Raw genomic sequence first — 25233 nt, 5'->3', positions numbered from 1 at the left:
TGATCAACTCTAGGGTAAAAGGGAGGAAAAAATTCCTTCATAGCTACAAATCTTCACAAGCCTTCCAACAGTCATGGGGAAGGAACAATCCGAGGAAGTGAGCGGGGGGCAGGGAAGGTACACAGGAGTACAGCCTAAGGGAATACTACAAAATGCTTCTCCAGCCTTGTTAGAAAAACTTCCTGCCATGCCAGGAACTAGATGCATCTGTGTCTATTTTCTAGGAAAGGGCCCATCTTGGTGCTTTGCTATCCCAAATTTCCTAAGCATGAAGATTAGTTAGTGGGGGAAGCGGGACTATGGTTTCCACAATCTGGTCAGGTTAAGTGGTCCACTGGCCTTCCCAGGGCACTCCCCGCTCTCAATTCACGGAGAAGGCCCCCCCCCCCCCCCCCCCCCCCAGAGAATCCATTCTCTTTGCCTGGAATGGTGAGCTGGCAGCTAAGGGGTCCACTTCCTGGCTTTGAAGAGAAAACGCCCAGGAAGCTGCAGATGTTTCTAGGAACCATTCCATTCTAGAGCCCTATTAACCTGTCTCTCCTAAGGAATCTCTGAATCTCCTCTCCTGATTTGGTAAGCACTAAATTATGAAGGTTTTCTCTCATTTCCCCCCTCCTCAGGTCTGTAAACTGACTTTTTATCTATACCCACATCACCTCCTTCACTACTCACTCCAAAACTTTGCTCTTTTGGAGTGACGTGTTCTGTCAAATAGATTAAAATAAAGTACATTATCTGTTTACAGGGAATACAGAGTAGAACCGGGTCAGAGGTACAAAACATGGACACTGACATTGCGGTCATACAAAATATATATAGAAGTACCCAGCATGAACAGTTTTTGCCTTCTTTTTAGCATTTCCCCACATTTTTTCTTCTTCTGTGGATCCTCTGGAGTTAAGATCGAGCTTCCTCTGCAGTGTTTCTGAAATTCATTACATGATTGGAACATACTGACAGAATTCATTTTCTGTCCAAAGCAACGAGTGGTATACATGAAAGTTCGCCTCACGTACAATATTAATAAAGTTTATTAACAGCTAAGCTTTCTGATGCTAAGGGCTGAGATAGGATGGAAGGCTTTGCCATACGTATCGCATTCATGAGGTTCCCTTCTGGAATGAATTCTCTGATGTATGTGAGATGTCAATGGTCACACACGGCAAACACGGCAAACTCTCTGTACAAAGTTAGCACAGTCTCACTTTTATGCCTTGAATAAAATACTAAGTGTCTTAGCCTATCAAGATGCCTCATATTCTGAGATCTATATTCTCAGGCTGTAGCTTTGTCTGCCAGGCTGGAGTAAAAACAAATTCCCCACAATCTGAAGGATTTCACTTCTCTTCCTGGCAGGTTTATTTAATAAGGTATTTTCTTAAAAACCCTTCAAAAACTTCCATTAGGTCAACTAGCATGCTAATGGTTAACTACGGAGTACTTCAAGCCCGTCAAGAACTTCTGAACGTCCCAACGCTAATGAGCTGTGGTAAGCCCTTCTGACCATGACCCAGTTACACTTCGCACTGGGCAGCTGATAAATGGACATGACGTGAATGGTTTTAATAAACAGCCCAAGCCTGGCTTCTTCAGAAAATGCGTTTTCAAATGGCTGCTTGAAGGACTGCGTCTGCCGAAGACCTAAGGCAACCACGGTGACTACCCCATGGTTGGCACAGGACAGAAACGCGAGGCGCAGGTTGCACTGAAGTTTCAAAACACAAACGACGACTGCGTGATGGCAGCATGTAGTTGCGGCCCAAGAAAGGCCCATGTGGAACCAACCAAAGTTCACTGCCTCTCCAGAACAGTCGGCGCTTTGATTGGGGCCCGGGCTGAAGCGCCTCGGTGCTCTCAGGGCTTCCCGGGGGCAAGTCTCCGCTGACGAGCGCCAGCAGGTTTGTGTGAAGCCTCCACTGTGGCTCACTTTTTGAAGAAAACCTTAAAAGCACTTCTTCCGCCTTCATTTACTACAAAAAGCCATTAGGTATACTCTTCTGGAGCATCTCCTGTTGTTCTTAAACTGGATGGGTGGAATTCTCCCGGTCACCAGGGGACTTCCTTGAAGTTTCCGCAGGCGACACTGATGGAACTGCTTAGAAGCTCCAGGTGGTTGGTCCCAGTTATGAAGAGAGGCCAAAGAATCACTGCTGCGCAGAATTTTAGTTTGGTCTGGAACTGAGGCCACAGCTGCCCCCACCTCACTGGTTCCCCATAAAGCCAGGGCGTCTGGTGGGCTTGAGTTGTCGGTCAGGGAACAACTGGTGAAGGATGACAGTTTTAGTCGTTTCTTGAGGGAAAAACTCAAACTCTATGTGGGGTTCTCCCATTAGGCAGAGAGTCTTCAGGTCTGCTCTTAGTCTGTTTCTAAGTTCCTGCAGGGCTGTGCACCATCATTTGCACACTCTCACGAGCAGAGACCTTTCTCCCCGAGTCCCTGAGGACTGCCTATGACGCCCAGGATACCTGGCTCTCCCGCGTGTGTATCTGAAAACCATCTATAACTAGCTTCTAGGCAGCCGATTGCTTCCTCCTGCACAGACGACGGAAAAGACCAGTTTCCTAGCCTCCCCTCAGTCTTCAGGGATGAGAAACAGAAAAGACTCCGTGCAGTTCAACTATCATACAACCAACCACATCTCAGCTTGTCGATGAACTTCCCAGAGCAACACACACATTGGGGAATTGCCAGCTGATGGTATCAAGTGCCTTTGCAAACATTCTGGAAAGTGTGGGGGGGAAATGCACTCTACACCTTTCCTTGTTCTGAAAAGCAACAAAAACCATGTCTTCTGCACTGTATTATTCAGTCACAAATGACTGAGAAAGTGCCTAAATGATCATGCTGTTCATCAGCTGACTGAAGAGAATTCTGGCTAAGATCTTTTGCCCCAGAAAGATGTTAAGATATGGCCTTAGTAAAAGTTCCTATTTTTCTGAAGATGATGACGAGAGTTGTTTCTGGCATTCCGTGGTTATTTACTCACAGATCTGTGTTTAGAAAAGTTTATGCAGGCAGCTACCCAGCGGCTTTCTTTTATACTCAGGATAAAAGGAACATCAGACCCTGGAGCTGTAGCATGCTCGGACTCCGAAGGTCCTCTTCCAAAGCTGGGCCAGGCGACCCTACTTCAGGTACTCCTGATTCACACAGACTTCACCGTAAGCGTAGAAGTCCTGGTAGAAGTCAAGTACTACGAGTACCTCTTCCGTGTTCAGCACTGTATCCAGTGCTGTCGGGATACAGAGCGATCCCTTGATGTTCGAAGCATCTCTTTGGGGAGGGGGCATGATGAAAACTTTCATACACGAAACAACGTAGGATTAAAAGACAGTCTACAATCAATCAAGTGCTAACTTGTGGAGAAATGCATTTTGGAGTGCAATAGTGCTTTTGGGATTTCGAGAAGGGAGAGAAGGGTTTTGAATCATTGTTGCCATTTCAGTAGAATTTATCTCAGCGATGAGGATAGAACCATCTACATTTGTTGGAATCCTTTGGAACTGTAGACTGGTGCACATACCCTCTTTCAGGAAGAGCTAGAAATCTTTGGTTTGATACCGATCAGCACAGTCCTAGATTTCTATAGCTTTGGCAGGCTACCAGTGATCGTATATAACTTATCGTATATATAACTAGTTTGAGCAGCATGTCGCAATGCAGTTTGTTTTAACGGTTTCTTGTTTTTGAGAAATAAGGTAGAGCAAGATGTTGGCCAAGTAGGGCTTGTTTGCAGCAAGCAGCTTTAAAACCCCAGTATTGCCTTCACGGAGCCAATCTTGATCTTTCAATTCTATGTTGTGGTTGCTGAGTCTGAGAGCGCCTTAAAGGTATCCTCATTACTGAAAAGCTTGACATTTGACTGTATGTGTGCTTTTATCTTGTATGGAAATATCGTGTGGATTCTCCATAGGACTAGCTTTTCCCTGCAGGGGCCGTATGGAAGGATTACATGCCCACAGACGATGCAAAGGCGGAACACTGCTGATGGAACTACAAGGATCCTGACGTGTGATTTTTTTTTTCCTTTTAATCTGTTGAGGCCGCCTTTTCTTCCCCTCTGTGGGCACACATCTCTGAAGTAATTCTGGAAACAAAAGGGGGAAATGGCTTGTTGACGAATTCTCACTTTACACACAGCTTTTCAGGAATGCGCCAAACGCATCGAGGGAGGCGGGGCTGTACTCGGAGGCTCGCTCCCTGGTGTGGATCCTGTGATGCAGAGTGAGGGTCGAGCTCCGGGTGAAGGCCTTGCCGCACTTAGTGCACTTATAGGGCTTTTCTCGGGTGTGAATCCTCCGATGCAAAATAAGGTACGAGTTTCGGTTGAAAGCTTTTCCGCATTCACTACATTCATAGGGTTTCTCCCCTGTGTGGATCCTCTGATGTTTAGTAAGGTCTGAGCTCTGGCTGAAGGCCTTCCCACACTCGTTACATTCATAGGGTTTCTCTCCAGAGTGGATCCGCTGATGGAGAATGAGATTTGAACTGTGACTGAAGGCTTTGCCACACTCGTTACATTCATGAGGTTTCTCTCCTGTGTGGATTCTCTGATGCAGGACCAGGTTTGAGTTAAGACTGAAGGCTTTCCCACACTCACTACATTCATAGGGCTTTTCTCCAGTGTGGATTATTTTATGGCGAATAAGGCTTGAACTCCTCGTGAAGCATTTCCCACATTCATCACATCTGTGGGACTTTGCTCCCGTTGGAGCTTCTTCAGAGGCGTTAAAGTTTGAACTCAGACTGAAGCTTCTTCCCAAACCTTTACCCTTCTCCCTTGGACCTCTCTCTCCCGTGGTGGGTTTTTTTTCCTTGACTGTAGCTGGCCCCGAATCTCTTTTTTCTCTTCCTGTTTTTTCCTCAGGGTTTCTCTGCTGCCTTTCTACTGTTCTGCCCTGCTGTTCACGTTTTTCTCCAAAATCTTTCTGGAATCTTCCTGTTGTCTCCCCACGTGATGCTGAGTCTTCTGCGATTTCAGCCTTTGAGGCTGACTCCTCATTCTCATTCCTGTTTTCACAACCTGACACAATAGAAAATATAAATGGCACCATTTTCTTTTGAATATGTGGGTTAATCAACTGACACTGTTTTCCTGGAAGCTTCTACATGCCTGCAAAATGACCTCACAGTATTAACCGGGGATAAAATATAAGAAAAGCAGGGGGAAAGAATCGGGACAACATGGAGTAGAGTTGGGGAAGGAGAGGGCGGCCTGAGTGGGAGGAGAGCAGAGGGAGCGCAGGGAGAGGATGGGAGCACACATGGGGGTGGGGGAGTGAAGAGCAGAGGGAGCAGAACCAGTTAGGGAAGGAAGGGAGGAGGAAAGAAGGAACGTAAGAGGTCACAATTCACAGTTCTAGGATTTGGTTACCCAATTATTAATATGAAGGAATATATGTTAAAAAAAATCATGTTCTGCTTCTAATATTAAGTAGGAGTTTGAACAAAGAGAATGGACAGGTCCCTCCTAGAAACGGTAAGCGGTACTAGCCCACAAAGGAAGGCATATATATAGTTAATAAAGGAAAAGCGAATACTCCGATTCTGGGAGATTTTTAACAAGGCCACGGTTAGCGGACAACACAGGAGCTCTCGACTTGGCAGGTCACTTGGGTCTTCAGACACAGGAGTCTCCCTCCTCCAGCGAGAGCAGCATAGTTGACAGTGCTCAATTATCAGAGTGGAGAGTGAGGAAGTTGATTGGGGCATTAGTAAACGTGACTAAAAACCTTCACTGACAGACCACTGAGAGTACCTGAGAACAGAAAAGAAACTGAGAACAATTCTGGATATGGCCCCTGAAGGAGACGATGTAAAAAACCAAAATCTTACAAACGCGAAGCTGATCCTGTCTTTTGGCAACCAGCACATTAAAACATTGGAATATATCTTTATTGTAGTCTGCTAGAGTCTGTGTGTCATTATTTTTAAATTGAGAGTGAAAATTGTTCAATGAACATGCACGTTTTATACTTGTCTAGATTTATCTAATAAAAAACCCAAGTTATCGCAACTCTACTATTCTTTATTTAGTTGGCTTTAAGAGCCCTTTCCAAGTGGGTCTGCACTATCCCAAAGAGGCTCCCGGATGCAACCACGGAAACCTGATTAGTATCTAAGCCCTGACTTTAGTGATGAAATCGCCGTAAATACCGAACCAACCGTAAGAAGAGGAAATCGGTCCACTTCTTTTGAATTCCAAGCCAAGGTCCTTGGTTATTGGGATAATTCCCAGACTGTCTCCAACTACTGTTTGCTTTTTGAAGTTATCACGGGGTAGGTAATACCCAGCTAAGAAACACAGATCAGTTCTTTGGCTTAATGTTCAGAATCTGGTCCAAAGTACCAAGAAACTACCACCTGGTTAGGTCTATGGTTCAAAACAAAACCTGAGGCTTCTTTAGTAACTCTGTGTCTTCAGTTCCCTTCACTCACCCTCCCTCTGTCCTCGTAGGCAGAAATCTCTCTGTGGACATCCCATGACACAACTTATTAGAGAGCTGCTTTGCAGTACTGTCTTCCAGGGATTGAGGGAAGGGGACAAATGGGAATGTTTGTCAACCGGGTCACCTTGTCTTATCTGGTTGATGCCTCTGAGAGCTTGTTTTTGTTCTTACTACGTGTCCAGGAGCAGAACTGTCTGTACAAGATTACCGTTAGGTTTGGAAACGGGGAGTCCTGATCGTAAGGGAGGTCACAGGCACAAGTCATGAGTAATTACACAAAGCTGTTGTGGAGCAGCGCTCACAGGATGGAAGAAGAAAGCAAGCCCATGGAAGGATGCCTGTTAAGTCCAGGAATGTGGTCCTAGGTTAGGATTAGACTGATGATGATCAGGTCTCACCCGGACCTCTATAATAGGAAATACAGATTCTATCCCCTCGACAGAGGCACCTACATTACAACCGATGGGGACTGGAGACAAATCCTAGCTATCAGAGTGGTAGAAGAGGCGAGAACTCAGAACATAAGAGTATTTCTGATTTCAAACAGCAAAAACTACCTAAAAGTAAAAAAATCCACTTGGAATCAGGGAATCACGGTATCAGGCTTTGGGGTTTAAATGAACACAAACGTGCTCCTTCTCTATCTGGCCTGAAGAAAAGGGGCTCAGCAGTCTCTCAATCCTTGTCAACTCTCAACTGAACACATCAGAGATCCCGCAACTAACAAAAAAAAGACGCAAAACAATCTTAGACAATAATCCTGCATCAGTCTTACCCTGGGAAAACACGTTCCCATAATTCTCCTGCCTGTTGTCCCTATTGAGATTCCTCCGAGCCAGGTTCTGACATCCCCATTCCTCCAGGATGAGGGACACGGCCATGTCCTCGATCTTCACCATTGCCTGAAATAATATGAGATCCCCACACTCAGTTCTCCCACAGCTCAGGGACAATCCCATCACCCAAACTTGGGAGTCAGGGACAGAGTTGACTGCAAGCCTGCAGGATGCTGGGAAAGAAAAGGGGATCATGCCAGGCTCTGGTGGATGGGGAGGGTGGGAGTGGGGCTAGTCTGTGGGAAGGGGCATCAAGACTGTGTCCGGGGTGGAGAGAGCTAAAAGAGCTCCAGAAAGAAAGGCGGACACGAGGGTCTCAGGAAGGCAGAGGGGCCCACTGCTCACCTGGGAATCTGCCGTGAATAGTGCAGATGCCATCGCCTGGTCTCTGGGACTCCCCTCGTGATGAGGGGCAGGAACATGGGTGGCAGGGAGAGCTGAGGGAGGAGAAAGGAGCTGTGAGTAAGACCAGCTCTGCTCTGGTCCTCCCCTCCAAGAAGGGCCCGGGGCACTCTCTTTCCTGCCCAAGCATGTTTGATGTTCAGTGTTCAACTACAGAGACTCTAACGAAGAAAAAATATGACCTCTGCTTTTCCAAGTCACAAAAGGATCCTTAAAATCACCTGATCCAAACCCTTTAGTTTAAAGAGGGGGAAACCAAACACCGAGAAAGTAAATGACTTGCCTAATGTCACACGGCTAAGAATGGCAGAGCCAGAATTACAACCTGGCTTCCTATTCTTCCTTACCTACAGAAGTGGGTAACTTCTGGTTCATGATTCAAGTTGGGCTCACAATTTAATTTTCTCCAGTCCAAGGAACAGTACCAGAGCATCACAACCTCACTCAGTTGCAGAAAATATAACACGAGCATTAACAATCTTTAGTAGTAATATCTTGAAACACAGGGCACAAAGGTGGTCTTTTCTGGCCATTTTTGGTCCTCCTACTTTTCTCCCTCACTTAGCCACAGTTTTTTGATTAAACATATGCGTGGTTCAAATGTCGATGAGACACTAGTACGCAGAAGTGTGGGTCGACCCTGATCTGATACAAGACAGTCTATCAGACGATCACACAAACTGCAGTGTGTAACAACAACTATACAAATTTTTAAACCACAAAATTAAGATCTTCCCTTGCCAAGTAGTATTAGATTTGGTAATGTTACTGGATAAACAGAGAATGTTACTGAGCTGCAAAGACATAAGAGAAATGAATCTGAAACTGAATTACTAAACCTTGTAACTATTTCAGACCACAGAGTTATAAAACAAGCTAAAGCAAAATGTGCAGAAAGACCGAGTATCTAGCATCTAGCATCTTAACCTTCCGAGAATTAGGAAAGACTCTGGAAGAGGAGTAGTGCTGGGAGGGAATTAAGGATAAATGCATATGGCTGAATTCCCTGAAGAACTATTTACTAAGTATCAAATGTATGTGCCAGGGGCTCTAAACCTGCTATTCTGGTGCCAGGAGGTGCTAATCGAGCACTGAAAACTACAAATATTCTCCTCAATGTTGATTTCCCCCCTGTGGAGTGTGGAGAGACCTCACAAGCCCTGTACAGGACATGACTGGGACTGGATGGTCAGTGGTGGATCAGTCAGCACAACGCACTGATTTACAGATTCCTCCAGAATGCACAGAAGAGAATGTTTTCTGAAGCTCTAATATTCCTGCCTTAAATGTCAGCACAAATGAACACACTGGTTAAGGAACGTACCTTTAGCAACGCTTACTGAACAACAGGACTTTTAATATGGTCTTGTTTTTACTGATATTCTATGCACCTACTTTGATTTTTAAATTGAATAAAGACATAGTTAATATTTTCCTCAAAGGAAAAAAAAATTTAAACTGATTTTTATGTATAACCCTGAAATGACATTTCTCCTATTCCTCAAACAAAAACAAAGTATTTTCTTCCATCCTTTTCCCACTGTTTGAAATTTCTGAAAGCTAGAAAAAGAGGTTATATGACATTTTTATACATTTTAAATTAAATGAATTTTAAAAATGATCCTTTTCAAGGTAACTTATGAGATTGGACCAGAGTGTTTCAAAACCCAGGCTGGTAAATATATAACCTCTTCCCAGCAATTTCTTGTAAAAAAAAAAAAAAAAAAAAATCTGCTGGACGTTCAAAATGCTAAAAATTCCAAGAATAATGTAATGTCCATCCAAGTTCATGATGTACATTTCATTTACCTTCTCAGTAACATTAACTCCTTAGGCTGCTCTCTAAGTTAGATTTCCCCCAATATTTAGTAATAATGACAATAATGTGTAATGATAAAAAGACAAGCATGCTTTTTTAAAAAAATTACAGGCCCTCAGCAACACAGAGAGGGCACCCCCATCCCGAATAGTTTGCTTTTCCCCACATGAAACCTTGCTAAGTTCTTACTGCGTGACTGTAAGAGGCGAGGTTTCCGAGATGAATGCTTAAAATGGGACTGGGTGGCCTCATGATGAAGGTCAAAGCTCGAGGACTCCTGCACTGGATCCAGAGGCACCATCCCCCTTGCGAGCATTTCAGGTCCGTGAACTTGACCTGGGACCTGAGGACAAACAGGGTGGGCTTGTGGGTAAATCACTTTTTAAATGGGAATTTAAACAAACAAAAAGATGGTAAGCAGACCAGTGGATGCAGGAGAAGGAGGCCAGCACACCTTTCAGTACCCAAGCAGAGCATAAAGAGTAACCACAAGGACAACTACAGCCCGCTTTAAATTGTAACTTGCTCTTTGTTCCAGGCTTAAAACCCATGCGCTGCTTACACACAATCGGTTTCACCTCTTCTTACCTGCTGTCCTGATAGATCAAGCTCTAAATCTTCCAGAAGGGTCACGGCCTCCTCCCCACTATCGGGACGGTATTCCTGCAGCCAGACCTGGAGCTCCTTAGGCAGGATGGAAAGGAACTGCTCCAGCACCAGCAGCTCCAGGATCTGCTCCTTGGTGTTGATCTCCGGTCGTAGCCACTGATGACAAAGTTCTTTCAGTCGACTCAGAGCCTCTCGAGGTCCAAACGTGTTCTGGTAACAGAAGTGCCTGAACCGTTGGCGGAAAATCTCTGGGTCGGGAGGAGGCGTCTCCTGCAGGCTGGAATCCTGCCCCCACATATGGTCTTCTTCATCTTCCTCTTCTACCTTCACTATTACGATCCCATCCTTCTCCTGGGCAGCCTGTGGGGACAGACCTGTGGCTTCCCTGGACTCTGCAGTCATCATTCAGGCTCAGGGGGCGGACTTGATCCAAATAGGGTCTGGGCTCTTCTTCCTGGCTTAGGAGATGTTTGCTGAAATGTTTCGGTGCTGTTCCTGACACAGTAAACAGAATTATTAGTGCCTTTATGAAAAGTGACTTGTATTAGCACTTCACACAAGGCTGCACATCGAAGCACTGAAAACACCTCTGAAGAGCAAAAGAAAAAGCCTCCAGAGGCACGCTGTTTTCACTGTCACTTTATATATTAAGGTTTGCAGAGGGGTTCCTGGCTGCCTTTGGTCGGTAGAGCAAGTGACACTCTTGATCTTGGGGTTGTGAGTTCGAGCTCCACATCGGGTGTAGAGATTACTTAAAAATAAAATCTTAGGGCGCCTGCGTGGCTCAGTCAGTTGAGCATCTGCCTTCGGCTCAGATCATGATCCCAGGATCCTGGGATCGAGTCCCACATAGGGCTCCCTGCTCAGCAGGGAGTCTGCCTCTCCCTCTGCCTGTTGCTCCCCCTGCTTGTGCTCGCTCTCGCTCTGACAAATAAATAAATAAAATCTTTAAAAAAAAGTTATTAAAGGGGCGCCTGGGTGGCTCAGTTGGTTAAGCGACTGCCTTCGGCTCAGGTCATGATCCTGGAGTCCCGGGATCGAGTCCCACATCGGGCTCCCTGCTCAGCAGGGGGTCTGCTTCTCTCTCTGACCCTCCTCTCTCTCTCAATAAAAAAAAAAAAAGTTATTAAAAATAAAATCTTAAAGGGGCACCTGGGTGGCTCAGTCGGTTAAGCATCTGACTTAGGCTCAGGTCATGATCTCAGGGTTTTGGGATCGAGCCGTGTTGGGCTCCCAGCTCAGCAGGGAGTCTGCTTGTCCCTGTCCCTCTGCCTGCCTCTCCCCTCGCCTGTGCTGTCTCTCTCTCAGATAAATAAAATCTTAAAAAAAAAAATTTTTTTTTCAGAGAGAAACCTCCAATAGGCCAATTCCACCCTCGGGGTGTCTGCCTGAGTCCAAACACCTCACCTCCAGGGGCGGCAGGTTATGACACCAGGCTTTTACGGCACTCAGCCCAGCGAGAGCCGAGTGTCAGCAGGGTGCCAGGCACCAAGCTTCAAGCAGTACACGCATCATCTCATTTCCTCCCACAACGGTCCTAGCAAGGAGGCACAACCGCTGGTGCCCTTTTTTTTTTTTTTTTTTTTGAGAGAGACAGCGAGAGAGGGAACACAAGCAGGGGGAGTGGGAGAGGGAGAAGCAGGCTTCCCGCTGAGCAGGGAGCCCGATGCGGGGCTCGATCCCAGGACCCCGGGATCATGACCCGAGCCGAAGGCAGACGCTTAACGACTGAGCCACCCAGGCGCCCCTGCTAGTGCCACTTTACAGATGGCGTGTTGCGACTGACACCAACACTCTCCCTTGGTTCAATGCCGAACTGTCCCATGTCACCGAGTGTGTCCCAAGGAAAAAGTGGGAGCCTCCCTCCCCCACACAGAGCTGCCAAAGTGCCCTCATTTCACTTGCGCAATTTTAGGTATTGTGATATTTCCCAGTTTATCTGAGACGAGGTATGTGGAATAGTGGATTATTTTATCTAGCTTGAATGAATCCTGCCTTCATAAAAGAGACAAGTACGGGGGCCGGGCAAACTGGGTGAAGGGGGTCAAATGATAGATTCCCAGGTCTAAGATAAATAAGCCATAGGAATACGATGTCCAACGCGGTGACTAGAGTTAATAATACTGTGCTGCATATTTCAAAGTTGCTAAGTGATCTTAAAAACTCTCATCACAAGAAAAAACATTCTGGGTGCCTGGGTGGCTCAGTCGGTTAAGCGTCTGCCTTCAGCTCAGGTCATGATTCTGGAGTCCCAGGATCGAGCCCCACATCGGGCTCCCTGCTCAGCGGGGTGTCTGTTTCTACCTCTGACCCTCCCCACTCTTGTGCTCTCTCTCTCTCTCACTCTCTCTCAAATAAGTAAATAAAAATCTTTAAAAAAAAAGCAAAAAAAATTTGTAACTGTGGTGACAGATGTTAACTAGATTTACTGTGGTGATCATTTTGCCCAAATATCAAATCATTATGGTGTATACCTGCAACTAATATATTGTTATATGTCAATTATAGCTCAAAAGAAAAGAAAAAAGACAAGCAGCTTAAAGACTCTGGAAGAGAAACTACAATTTGAAGAAGTACTAATGGTACAAACACACGTGAAGAAACAAATGGCTCAGATGAAGCTTCTATCTACAGAAAGGTTTTACTCACCCAGATAAGGAGATAAAAACCAATGTCAATCCAAATCAAACAAGATGTCAACCAATAAGTGGCAAAGCTACTTTAGAAAAAAAAAGTGCAAGGAAAGACTATTAGGAGAATAGCTGTATGCTGGGAAATAGTCTCCACCGTTCTGTAATTTTAACTGCCAAAAATGATATTAAGTATCCCGGAAAAACCGCAGCATCTATACATTTGAAAAACTTGTAAATATTTTCTACTGTTTAAAATCTTCCAAATGAAGAATTTTATAGACCTTAAAAATCTGTTTTTTAAAAACATAAAACACCTTTTGATTAGCTTTTTTTAAAGTAGGCTCTACGCCCAATGTGGGGCTTGAACTCACGACCCGCAAGATCATGCCCTATTGACTGAGCCACCCAGGCACCTCACCTTTTGATTATCAGTTTTTAAGAACAGGTGATTTGGGGCGCCTGGGTGGCTCAGTTGTTAAGCATCTGCCTTCGGCTCGGGTCATGATCCCGGGGTCCTGGGATCGAGCCCCGCATCGGGCTCCTTGCTCTGTGGGAAGCCTGCTTCTCCCTCTCCCACTCTCCCTGCTTGTGTTCCCTCTCTCGCTGTGTCTCTCTCTGTCAAATAAATAAATAAAATCTTAAAAAAAAAAAAAAAGAACAGGTGATTTAAAGGTATGGAAAATGGAAATGTACTAGCTGAATTTCAACAACCAAAATTTAGCATGGTGGACAGGACCAATCATGAGTTACTAAGCCGAGCTGACAATGTGTTTCTTCCACCTGAATTGACAAATCTTTGTGAGGTATCTTTTCAGTTCAACAGCACCAAATTCAAGCTTTAGAGACAGAGCATCCATTGCTGTACCATCCAAAGCCAGAAATTTTATTTATCTTTTTAATTTTTTTGAGGGGTTGAGCTTTTTAATATCATAAATCAGTGTCCAGCCTGGCCTCTCACTGCCAGGCCTATTTATCTTTTTAAATTAATTAATTTATTTTATTTGAGAGAGAGAGCGAGAAAAGAGTGAGCACGAGCTAGGGGGAGGGGCAGAGGGAGAGGGAGAAGCAGGCTCCTCACCGAGCAGGGAGCCAGACATGGGGCCAGAACCCTGAGATCACGACCTGAGCGGAAGGCAGACGCTTAATGGAGGGAGCCACCCAGGTGCCCCTAAAGTCATGAATTTTATTTTATTTTATTTTTTAAAGATTTTATTTATTTATTTGAGAGAGAATGAGATAGAGAGAGAGCATGAGTAGGGGGGAGGGTCAGAGGGAGAAGCAGACTCCCTGCTGAGCAGGGAGCCCGATGTGGGACTCATCCCAGGACTCCAGGATCATGACCTGAGCCGAAGGCAGTCGCTTAACCAACTGAGCCACCCAGGTGCCCATGAATTTTAAACTAGCAAAGCATTTTTAATTACATGGCTCTCATTAAAAAAGATTATTAGTAATTTTGGGTGGAAAAGGGATCACATGCATTTAAAGGACAAAAATTATTTTTCAATAGCACAATTTAATGTATTTTTTGTTTTATTATACAAAATGCTGGGAAAATAATACATGTATACAATTTTTACAAATAATTTTTACAGATAGGAATGTGTGTCCGAAAAAAGATTCGGCGATGACTGTTTTTTGGTTTGTTTGGAGCAGAACGCTTCATGAATTTGCATGTCATCCCCGTGCAGAGGCCATGCTAATCTCTGTATCATTCTAATCTTAGTGCATGTGCTGCCGAAGCAAGCACTGGAGATGAATGTTTTAGTGGCAAAGACTATGATTTTAATCTGACATTTATCACAGGATTAGTTTTTCTATCTTACTTTTTTTGTCCTTAAAAAAATTAAAATCCTTATTAAAGTAGCAGACTGTGAGAACAATAAAAAACGCTACATCCAAAAAGGCTTTCTATATAAACTGAGAGAATGTGGGAATTCAGTCATTTTTTTCAATGATTTTAAGCTGGTAAAGCCCAGTGCAAACCATCCTCCAGCCCTTCCCGCTGACTTCCTTCAGACCCCTTCTGCACCCACCCTCCTTGCTGCAGTAAGTATGTTTTTCAACTTCAGAGCAGCTTTAATCAAGTCCTTCCAGCTACAATCATTCAATTTCCTAAACATCTCTCCGGATCTACAATATGCAAAGTGTCCTCCTAGACTGAGGGGAACACAAAGATGAGAAGCCTGATTCCTATTTTTACACAAGTAACTATAGTACAAAGCAGAATGTACCAACCGTTCTATGGAGGTTTCAATACCAGTGCTAGAGAAGCCAGAGAAGTAACTGATGTGTCAACAAGGCAGCTTCTAGCAAGAGGCACCCTGGAGCTTGGGGCATCAGAATAGCCAAGACCTCCCTAGGAGCGCTTCCTCCATCGGAAGAGGCGGTGAGTTGGCAGTCCACGACATCACTCCTTTGGCTAGCTAGCTTCTTCCCAACTGGAGGCTAAATAATTCCTATGAACCTTAGTTTCTCTAATTTCATTCTGAAAAGTCAAAAGAAAGACTACCTTTTCCTGCTACGCCTCCCACAATTACTTTCCATCACCCTAGTTCAGGTTCCAGATCTCCTGCCTAAATTGGTGACAGGGTCCCAGTTTCCCCAGCTGCAATCTCTGCCCAGTTGAAACGAACAACAAACTGAGGAGGTCAGTGCAGTTTTGCCGAAGAATGCTTCTGGTCATTCCCTCCTTCCCTAAATTAGTGTCAGTGAATCCTTGGTATCTACCAATTTCGTGTTCAAAGAACACACCCTACTCTACTTTTCCAGTCTTATCCCCAAGTACTGATCCCCCCAAATTTCAGCCTATCTGACCATTCATGTTCCTGACGCACAGGGTGTGATGTTCCATCTTCACGTCTCTGCTGTGCACAATTTCCCACCATTACAACTTTGTTGGTCAAATTTTTACTTGTCAAGATGTAAAATCTCCTCTGACACTCCAAATTAAATAAGGTACCTTCCTCTTTTGAACACCCTCAATCTTGCTTTGTTCCTATTTATGCCATCTATATTCTCCTTATATTATCATTATTTGGACTGCAGTTCCTATCACCCCCCAACTAAATTCTAAGCCCCTCAAAGACAGAGAGTCTTCTTTGTACTTATCTGTTACAAGACCTGGCAGTTTAATTCCATTAAATTGAGTAGAAGAAATAAGAACTACTCAAAATATCACCGCTCCCCCTGCCACTTTTTATTTCCCTTTAGTGGCAATTAGCGATCAGATACTCTACTAATAATTCAATCACTAAAGCCCAGAATCTCACCTTCCTGGATTCCTCTCCTTACATGGATTCAGTCTCCAAGCACCAGGGAGAATGATCTAATTCCATCAAGTCAGGCTTCCTCTCTCTGCTTCCCTGCCTTCAGTCATGTCCTACCTTACTATGATGATTCTTACAAAAACTCTATGGCCTTCCAAGAGCCACCCTCCAGTACCTGGTCCCAGTTTCCCCTCACGCTTCACTGCCCATCATCGATTTCTGCCCCTCTCGTGCGTGAGCCTTTTCCATCCACAAAATGAGTATCTCCTAAATAGGCCTTGGATTCTGATCACCTTCCTTTACTCACATCACAAAGTCTGGGATTTCCTCTCCCAGTCTTCTCTGCCTTTTCAAATCCTTCGTATCCTTCGGCACTTAGCTAAAATGCCACTCACCCCTCACTGCTGTTCAATTCAAGAACATTCACTCCTAGAGGCATAACAGTAAGAGCGGATGTTCACTGAGCGCTTTCCATGGAGCAGATATTAAGTCTTTCACGTAACAATCTTAGCAGGTAGTAGCTACAATTATTATCGCACTTTACACAGACAAAACTAAGGTTTACTGATGTTAAATAACACACCCAAGGTCATACAGCAATTAAATGGTAGAGCCAGGATTTGAAATTCCGTCTGTGGGACCCCTCAGTTCAAGCTCTAACCATCATTCCGTCCCAACACCTGGGGTAAGGAAGAGCTTCTGTGTAGACACAGATTCTTTTTAAGAGGGGGGCCTATGAGGATGACCACCCAGGAATGGGCCTCATCTGCCATCTGCAGTTTTCACCAGAGAGCGGTGTGGCTAAGGAGACACAGCAGGAGATGCAAGTAGGAATCACCTCAAATCTAACCAGGGGGGACCATCCAACAGGATAACTGAGCAGGACTGGTGCGGAAACTAGCCTAGCATCAGAGCTCTATTTTTATGAAGATTTTATCCTGTCTCGGCTATACAAAGGAGGATAAAGGAAAGGAATCTTTTTTCTTTTTTAAGATTTTTATTTATTTATTTGACAGAGAGACAGAGACAGCGAGAGAGGGAACACAAGCAGGGGGAGAGGGAGAGGGAGAAGCAGGCTCCCTGCTGAGCAGGGAGCCCGAAGTGGGATTTGATTCCAGGACCCTGGGATCACGACCTGCGCCAGAAGCAGACGCTTAACGACGGAGCCACCCAGGTGCCCCGAGGAAAGGAATCTTGATTTGTGTCCCACCTAGGCCAGAGTTTTAAAGAGTGGGTTACTTTTTGGGGGCGGCTGGCTGACTCAGTTGGTGGAGCATGCAACTCTTGATACTAGGGTTGTGAATTCAAGCCCCACGATGGACGCAGAGCTTGCTTAAAAAAAAAAAAAAGTGGGATACTTCTCGAGTCAATGGAACTCAATAGGAAGAGACTGAAGAGGAAGTGAGACACAAAGGGACAGAGATGAGGGCACGGGCACATTCCCTCTTCCCCAGTTATGACAGGTCCTCTCCCCCATGCGTCAACATTTCTGTTCCTACTCTGAGAAAGAGAAAAGTCACAACAGCAGTGGAAGGGCTGGATTTTATTTTAGGTTTCTCAGATGATCTCAGCAAACAATCTTTTCTCCTCTCACTAAACTTCTGGCCCAAATGCTCTCTGCCAAGCATCTGCCATGGAAGTCCTTATCTTTCTCTGCAATTTAATTTTTCGTAACTTCCTCCTCAACTGGACCACTGCTAAGGGTATGTTTCTTTGTTTCCTTTTTCTTTTTTTTAAAGCAAGCTCTACTCTATGCCCAAAGTGGGGCTCAAACCTACCAACCTGAGAACAAGAGTCATCCGCTCCACCAACTGAGCCAGCCAGGAGCCCTAGGGTAGGCTTCTTTGTACCTCTTAGACCACTTAGTACGATTCCTTGCAAACATTAGTTTTTAAGAAGTAATTGATTGAATTTACGGTGTTACTATTTTTGTGCCCACTCATACAGCACTCAATACTGCCCTCAAATCAGCCCCAGGGGCTACCTGGAAGAGTCTCAATAAGCTGTACCACCACTCACCAGCCGATAATTTTAGGCAGATTAATTTCTCTCTCTGAATTTGTGCAATGGGGATAAAAATCGTTATTTTCCTCACAGAGTTGTTGTGAGGATTACATGAATTAATGCATGTAAAGCACTTAAAACAGTGTCCGGCATTTGGTAGGCACTAGATAGGTGCTTTAATTTCTTTTCAATAAACAGAAAGAGATGTAAGTATGCTCTACAATTTTCAGCCCGCTTAAAAGACTAAGCAACAGGACAATTCCTGTAATACTGAGGGCAGCACAGCTTGGAATACCTACATTCTAGTCTCCCACAAATAAGTTACATATCCCCCAGTGAGTTATTTAACCTCTCTGGCACTTAGTATCCTTATCTAAGGATAAGGGGGAGGGGAGCAGAAAACTACCTCTGGGGTCCCTCTGTGCTGAAAAACATTCTGACACCCTATCTGATTGAGATAAGATTACCCCCAGCAACTGGTTCTCATTGAGGATAAATATCAACGATTTTCTTACAAAAAGGGCTTGGAGTTACAAGCTCAGTTTATTCCGAAGGCTATTTTCTCAACAGGCCAGTACCTTTTCCAGGGCATAGTCTTGAAAGTTTAAACAAACTGCACCACCCCTCCCGATTTTTTAACAGAGGTTTACTTAAGAGGGAGAATGCGAGAAAGCACAAGCAGGGGGAGCAGCAGAGGGAGAGGGAAAAGCAGGCTCCCCACTGAGCAGGGAGCCCGGCACCAGGAGCCCAGGAGCCCGACACCAGGACCCCGACACCAGGACCCAGGAATCATGACCTGAGCCGAAGGCAGACACTTAACCGACAGAGCCACCCAGGCGCCCCCAATTTTTTTTTTTAAATATGAAAAACCTCCCTTTAAAAGACAGCTACCTACACAAAGAATACCGAGACTACCTGAGAACGAAAAGGTAAAATTTAACATAACCACTCACCTATACTTAGATGCAATAGAAAGTTAAAAAAAAATTAAATGTTTAGATCAAGTAGAGAATCAGTAAAAGACTATGGTGTATTTAAGTAGCTAGTTTCCCTGTTGATACTTTAATACCGGTGAAAACTGCCTGAAATAACTAACAGGCATCTTGCACAGTAATTCAGAGACAACACAAACTTGGGAGATACATTCTGGGGCAAATTATCATAATGGGTCACTATGTAATGTAAGCTATTTCTCCACATTTGGCCAGCATATATACTAACAGTGCTTCGTTGATCTGGTTACAATGAATTCTCCACAATCCCATTCAACAAGTATTTACTGACCACCTCCAATCCGCCTAGCACCGGCCTGTACAATAAATGCTTTCTTTGGTCCCTGGCCATGTAACAGCCACTCTCTATAATGAAAAGTATCTTATTGTGTACTGGAGGCACTGCAGGAAAGGGACGGGAGGGGCGCCGTGTCAGGCTGAACTGTAGCTGAATCTTTCAATTACACTGACCAAATCAAATAATTTCAAAGCTGGAAGGGCCTTTTGAGAAAATCGAGTTCATTTTATTTAAAGATGAGAAAACTGAGAGCTGGAGAAGAGTCCTGCATCACCCAAGGTCACTCAGGCAATCAGTCTCCTAAGCGCTGGTGCAATTTCCACAAACTCCCTTCACTCTTCACCCACTCCAAGACAAGCAGATTAATTACCCAGAACTGGAAAAAAAAAAAAAAAATCCACCTAGTCTTCCGGAGAGATCATTTCTAAAGGTTTTCAAAATATTCCGCAAGGCGGAACGAGTGAGATGTATAAAACCCGAATCAAGTCTTTATCCCCTCTAAGCTTCAAATACTCTTTAATCACCGCTTGGGGGTGGGGGGTGGGGTGAGAAGCAGGTGATTTGGAAACACGTCAGCGGCACCTCGGAACGTGTCCATGGCTCGGCCTTCCCCGTTTTTCACCTCGAGGTCCTGAAGGACCCCGAAAAAAACCAAAAAACCCTCTCCCTGGAATCAAAGCAAATGGCGACGAAGGAAAGGCAGTCAAATCAGACAGGGGTCGGCTCGCTCGCGAACCTTGTTCTCAGAAACGTCAAACGACGATGACGACACTGCGGGCGCGGGGCCCGGCTTCTCCCCAGGTCTCCGTGCACCCCCGGCCCCTAGACCCTCGCCCCCTCCCCGCCTGGACCCGGGGGCCGGCGCTTCCAACCGCCCGGCCTGGGGACGAACAAGGCTTGGGCTTTGTCCACACTCCGCCCGGGCCGCCTGGAGGGGACCCCGGGGCCGCGGCTGCAGAGCCCACCCTCACGCACACACCCGGCGGCGGCGCCCGCCCTCCCCAGAGGCCGGCCCCAAGTCTCACCGTGAGCCCCGGGAGCGGCCTGGGGGCGCTGGGCGAGAAAGGGGAGCTGACTCTGGGGCTCAGGCCGGCCGAAGGGCGCTGCACACGGACCTAGGCCCTCCCGACGCCTCGACACAGACACAATGAGTCACAAAGGCCGGAAGTGTGTCAGCACCTCGCCTTCCGGGACTGCGCTGCGCTTCCGGGTTCTCTCTAGGAGCGCAGGAGGATTTTGCATCTCGGTGCCCGAGTCGCTGGACCGCGCTCCTGCCCTGGGTGCTCCGCTCAAGCCTCCAGCCGCGAGGATCCCCCGCGCCGGCTCTTGCGCCGGGAGTTAGCGCCGGGGACGGACGGGAGGCGGGGTTCAGCTGACCGGCTCCCGCACCAGTCCATATGATAATTCGATTTCTGCTGTCCTTTCCATCCAGTAATTATAGTTATTGTCAAGCAATAATAATTCTTAGTAATTGCTTGTCTGTGGCAGAGCAACTGAAACCAGGCTGTGTCAACAGAGGAAGATCAAAATGAAGCCAGGGGTGGCTGGTTTCACAAAACTGCCGTGGTAGCTTCTCTCTGGCCCTGGAGCTGTCGGCCAATCGAATGCATGGTGTTTTCCAATATTTGGCCTGTGGACAAAGGACATATTTCCACAACCAACGTAGCTGTAAGAGCCTGTGTTTTGCCCATATGGCATATGCTATTATAGCACTCTGAAAACTTTTGCCCTCAGGGTGCTTTCACAATCTTCACCTCTGGCTTTCACTTTCACCTGACAAAGTCAACCTTGCTTCATTTTCTGTGCAAGGGTGACCCGGCTTTAATGGTTGTAACTTTGCTCTATGTTCCAAGTCAAGTTCACGAAAGAGACTGAACTTAGTAGTGGGTGCATGACTGCTATTGCTTGGGAGAGATTACTTAAAAAAAAAAAAAAAGTTGAAAACTAAAAAACAATTACAGTATCATTAAATGAAAATTGCGAAGTGGAGAAACATAATCACTCCTAATCCCTCCCCCCTAACCAGTCTGTGACGGCTTTCACTCCTCCCTTTCCTCCCTGCTTTCATATATATGTCAAATCTTTATTATTATTATTTTTTAAAGATTTTATTTATTTATTTGACACACAGAGAGAGAGCACAAACAGGGGGAGCTGCAGGCAGAGGGAGAGGAAGAAGCAGGCTCCCCGCGGAGCAGGGAGCTCAACATGACACGGGGCTGGATCCCAGAACCCCGGGATCATGACCTGAGCCGAAGGCAGACGCTTAATGGACTGAGCCACCCAGGTACCCCATATCTTTTTTATTTATCATTTGAAACATAGTTCAAAACTACAGTTGTATTGGATAGATGGCTGGTATGCGTTAAGTAGGTGCCACATTCGTGTTGTGTGACCACTTTTCAGACCAGAGCAGAATGGGTCAGGTTTGGGCATCTGACGGAAAAACAGCTTACATATATCCTGACTGGTGGAACTATGGAGGTGGCCTGGCCTGAGAGCTTTAATGGAACAGTAGGGAACTACACCATTAGATACCCTTTCCTGGGGAGTTTCAGTGGGAGATACACATGTAAACAATCAGAAAGCAGGGCAAGGGGAGCCTGGCTGGCTCTGTGGGGAGAGCACGCCACTCTTGATCTCAGGGTCATGAGTTCGAGCCCCACGTTGGGTGTACAGATTACTAAAAAAAAAAATAAATAAACTTAAAAAAAAATGCTGTGAGGGTAACACACTGTTCACCTTAAAAAAAAAAAAAAACAACAGGGCAAGCAGAAATCAGTAATTGGAAGCCAATAGGTGATAGAAGCATGAAAAGTCATGAGTAAACAGAGGTTTGAGGAGAGAGAGAACTGAACTATGGAAACAAAGGCAATAAGGGAATGGTCACCACATGGCAGAGCTCACAGACGGGAGCCAGCTAGTAGTGAGGGCCCACAGCAGAAAAAGGTGATAACCTGAGTCACCTTCAGGCCCCAAATAACATTCTGTGATGTCAGTGCATCCTGTGGCCCTATCTCCCCGTGCGTCCTTACGTACAATAAATCCCTTGCCAACAAAAGAGCCTAACTTTGTTTCTTGCCACCTGGAAAAGCCCAATCTGATTGATGTGACATCATGTGCACTGTTGTTGTTGTTTTTTTTAATCTTTTTTCTTGGTCAACTATCCAACATGGGAGCGGAGGTTGATAAGCTGGAGTGGACGACTGGAATATGAAATCAAGACTAATCATCCGGATGCAGCAAGCAAGAAAAATCCAGTTACGCTCTTAAAGGAATTGTCAGCGATAAAGTCTTGGTATCAAACTTCGCATGCATAGTCAATAAGACTGTGAGCATGATACAAGAACGACAAGAGCAAACAGACCTGGAGCTGTCACCACTGACTAAAGAAGAGAAAACCGGCAGAGCAATTACAATCTTTCATGTCAGGGGCGCCTGGGTGGCTCAGTCAGTTAAGCGTCTGCCTTCGGCTCAGGTCATGATCCCAGGGTCCTGGGATCCGGTCCTGCATCAGGATCCCTGCTCAGAGGGGAGTCTGCTTCTCCCTCTCCCTCTGTCACTCCCCCTGCTTGTACTCTCTCTCTAATAAATAATCTTTCATGTCAGACTTATGAAGAAATGGACTTGCAAAAGGGAATTCTAATGGAGAAGAGATCCATTCCAGAAAGATTTAAGATGCCTTGTTAGCATTTGATGACTAGAAGTGGGGCGGGGGGGATGGAGAAGAAGAAGATTTGGCTGGGGGGACTGGATAATGATGACTTTCACAAGAGAAGGGACTTTAAGAAGGGCAGATATTATAGGAATAAAGTTTAGCCAAAAGGATGGAATGGGAATAAAGAGATTTAAAAATAGATATGCACACACACTTAGTCTTACACTTTCAGGCAAAGAAGTCACGTAACACTGTTTTGCATCTGTTTTTCTGTAATTGGGATAACACGGGTATCCTAGCCTATCAAAAGGATATTTATGTACGATCAGTCAGTCAGAGGTGAATGAGCATGCTTTGGAAATTAAAGGATAGAAAAAATATTTGTATTACATTACGTATATGTATATAATTTTATATTTGAAAATTTTGATTACAGGTAATGGTCACATTATTGATGAGACTGCTAATCTGTGACCTATAGTCCTCCACAAAAGCTAACCTTAGTAATAATTAATTGGCTTTTCTGTGATAAAAAAAATAAAATAAAATCTTTTTTATCAAGTAATCTCTATGCCCAACGTGGGGCTTGAACTCACAACCACAAGATCAAGAGCTGCATGTTCTACCGACTGAGCCAGCCAGGCACCCCTCGTGTGCTATTTAAAAACACTTAATATTATATCATTAACATTCAATTTTGCTTCACTGAATGGATAATTGTCATTTTAATAGCTATGTAGTATTCTATCGAGCAGCTGTACCATTAATTGTTTCAGAATTCCTCTATTTCCAGGGGCTGCTCCAGGGTCTCAAGCCTGCTCCGAGGTCAGCGGTGTTGCCACTTTTCCTTCTGCCCCGAAGTACCACTGCCTGCCACTGTCTTGTCTGGGCTCCCTGGCTTGGAACTGCCTCTTCTTCAGCTTCCAGACCTATGAAAAAAGTCCATGACACAGAAAATCGTTGTGCACAATAAATTTAATCCCTCAGTTTCTGAATAAATGAGGGATATTCTAACCGCGCAGCCTGGAATCACTCAAGGTGAATATTTAACATTTTCAGCCATCTCAGCCATCAGGAATTTATCCCGGGCCAGCTCTCCAGTGCTTATCCCCACGTGAAGTCCTCTGCTTTGTCTAGAACCTTCCTCACACCCCCTTTCTTCTAGGATCCTAACAATCTCTTGGAGTTTTTATTCCATTGAGTGTTGACTACTCTTTATGTATGTCCAATCTGCCCCACCCCCACCCCACCTCCAAATGCCCACAGGTGCTTCTGCTAAATGCTACTCAAATATTGGTTTGGGCTGTGGGAATGCAGATTTCACTGAGAGAAACCTTCCAGAAGCACCTGTCATGTCAGGTGTGTGTGAAGAGGGGCAGGGTGGAGACAGGTTGGTGAATAAGACAAAAACCTTCCTCTTTCCCCAAAGATACAGAAAACATTTTCCAGAAACTGCACAGAATTGAGACATAAAGGATGCAAAGGAGACTGGGCTGTCTTTGGTCTTGTGTCCCCTTTTAAGAGCAAGGAAAATCTCATAATTCGGCCCCCATCCCCATTCCCAGCAGGTTTTCACGACTCTTCAGCTTGAAAAGCATGACATACCCATGCCAAGAACCATCAGAGCATAGGGGATGGGATTACCATGATTGGCTAAAATTTATGAAGATTCACAACCTGGGATATAGAATCTGTGAGCTGGCTGGAAGGTGAGAACCTGAGCAAAAGCAGCCAGCAGGGAAAAACAGGACAGCTGAGTTCCTTGGGGCAGAAGGGGCAGAGGTTTGAGTCCTGACAAACAGGTTCTTCCCCACTGGACAAGAAACCGAAACATCTAGGATGCTCTTCTCTGAGATACTGCTGGTTCCGTGGGATGGCTTCAGAAACTGATGAAGTCCTCTTCAGCGTCACCAGGTACCAGGCACAGTGTACTTATTTAGGCATAAAAAATAGAGTAAAAAAGAGTGGAGTTCAAGTCTCAACTCCACCATTAACAGGTTATATGTTTGGGGCTTTAAAAAAAAAAGATTGATTTATTTATTCATTTTTAGAGAGAGTGAGAGAAAGAGAGGGAGGAGCAGAGGGAGAGAGAGAATCTCAAGCCGACTCCCCAACATGGGGCTTGATCGCATCACCCTGAGATCAAACCAAGAGCTGGATGCTCAACTGATTGAGCCACCCAGGTGCCCCATGTTTGGGGCTTTTTAATAACCTCTCTCTCTAAGCTTTCAGTTTTTTCATCTGTAAAACGATGATAGTTAATAAC

At 45.3% G+C, this 25233-nt stretch overlaps 1 protein-coding gene and 1 non-coding gene across 2 annotated transcripts in view; both read right to left on the bottom strand.

The window, feature by feature from the left end:
• Positions 1–25233, bottom strand: part of ZKSCAN1 (zinc finger with KRAB and SCAN domains 1) — a 98613-nt gene that overhangs the window by 40015 nt on the left and 33365 nt on the right. The window contains exons 4-11 of the mRNA XM_034988175.1: positions 23729–23896; positions 20335–20939; positions 10096–10611; positions 9697–9850; positions 7632–7723; positions 7226–7352; positions 4134–5024; positions 3131–3299 (exon numbers count right to left, since the gene is read on the bottom strand). Coding sequence (XP_034844066.1) covers positions 3131–3299; positions 4134–5024; positions 7226–7352; positions 7632–7723; positions 9697–9850; positions 10096–10521 — 1859 coding nt within the window. The 5' untranslated portion in view covers positions 10522–10611; positions 20335–20939; positions 23729–23896. The remainder of the gene's footprint in view (positions 1–3130; positions 3300–4133; positions 5025–7225; positions 7353–7631; positions 7724–9696; positions 9851–10095; positions 10612–20334; positions 20940–23728; positions 23897–25233) is intronic.
• On the bottom strand, positions 14393–14496 carry LOC117999693. The gene has a single exon (XR_004676307.1). It is a non-coding gene; the product is annotated as a U6 spliceosomal RNA (small nuclear RNA).

Source organism: Mirounga leonina, unplaced genomic scaffold, assembly GCF_011800145.1.
Source record: "Mirounga leonina isolate KUSES-001 unplaced genomic scaffold, KU_Mleo_1.0 Mir_454, whole genome shotgun sequence".
Lineage (NCBI taxonomy): Eukaryota > Metazoa > Chordata > Mammalia > Carnivora > Phocidae > Mirounga > Mirounga leonina.
This window is presented reverse-complemented; position numbering and strand designations above follow the sequence as displayed.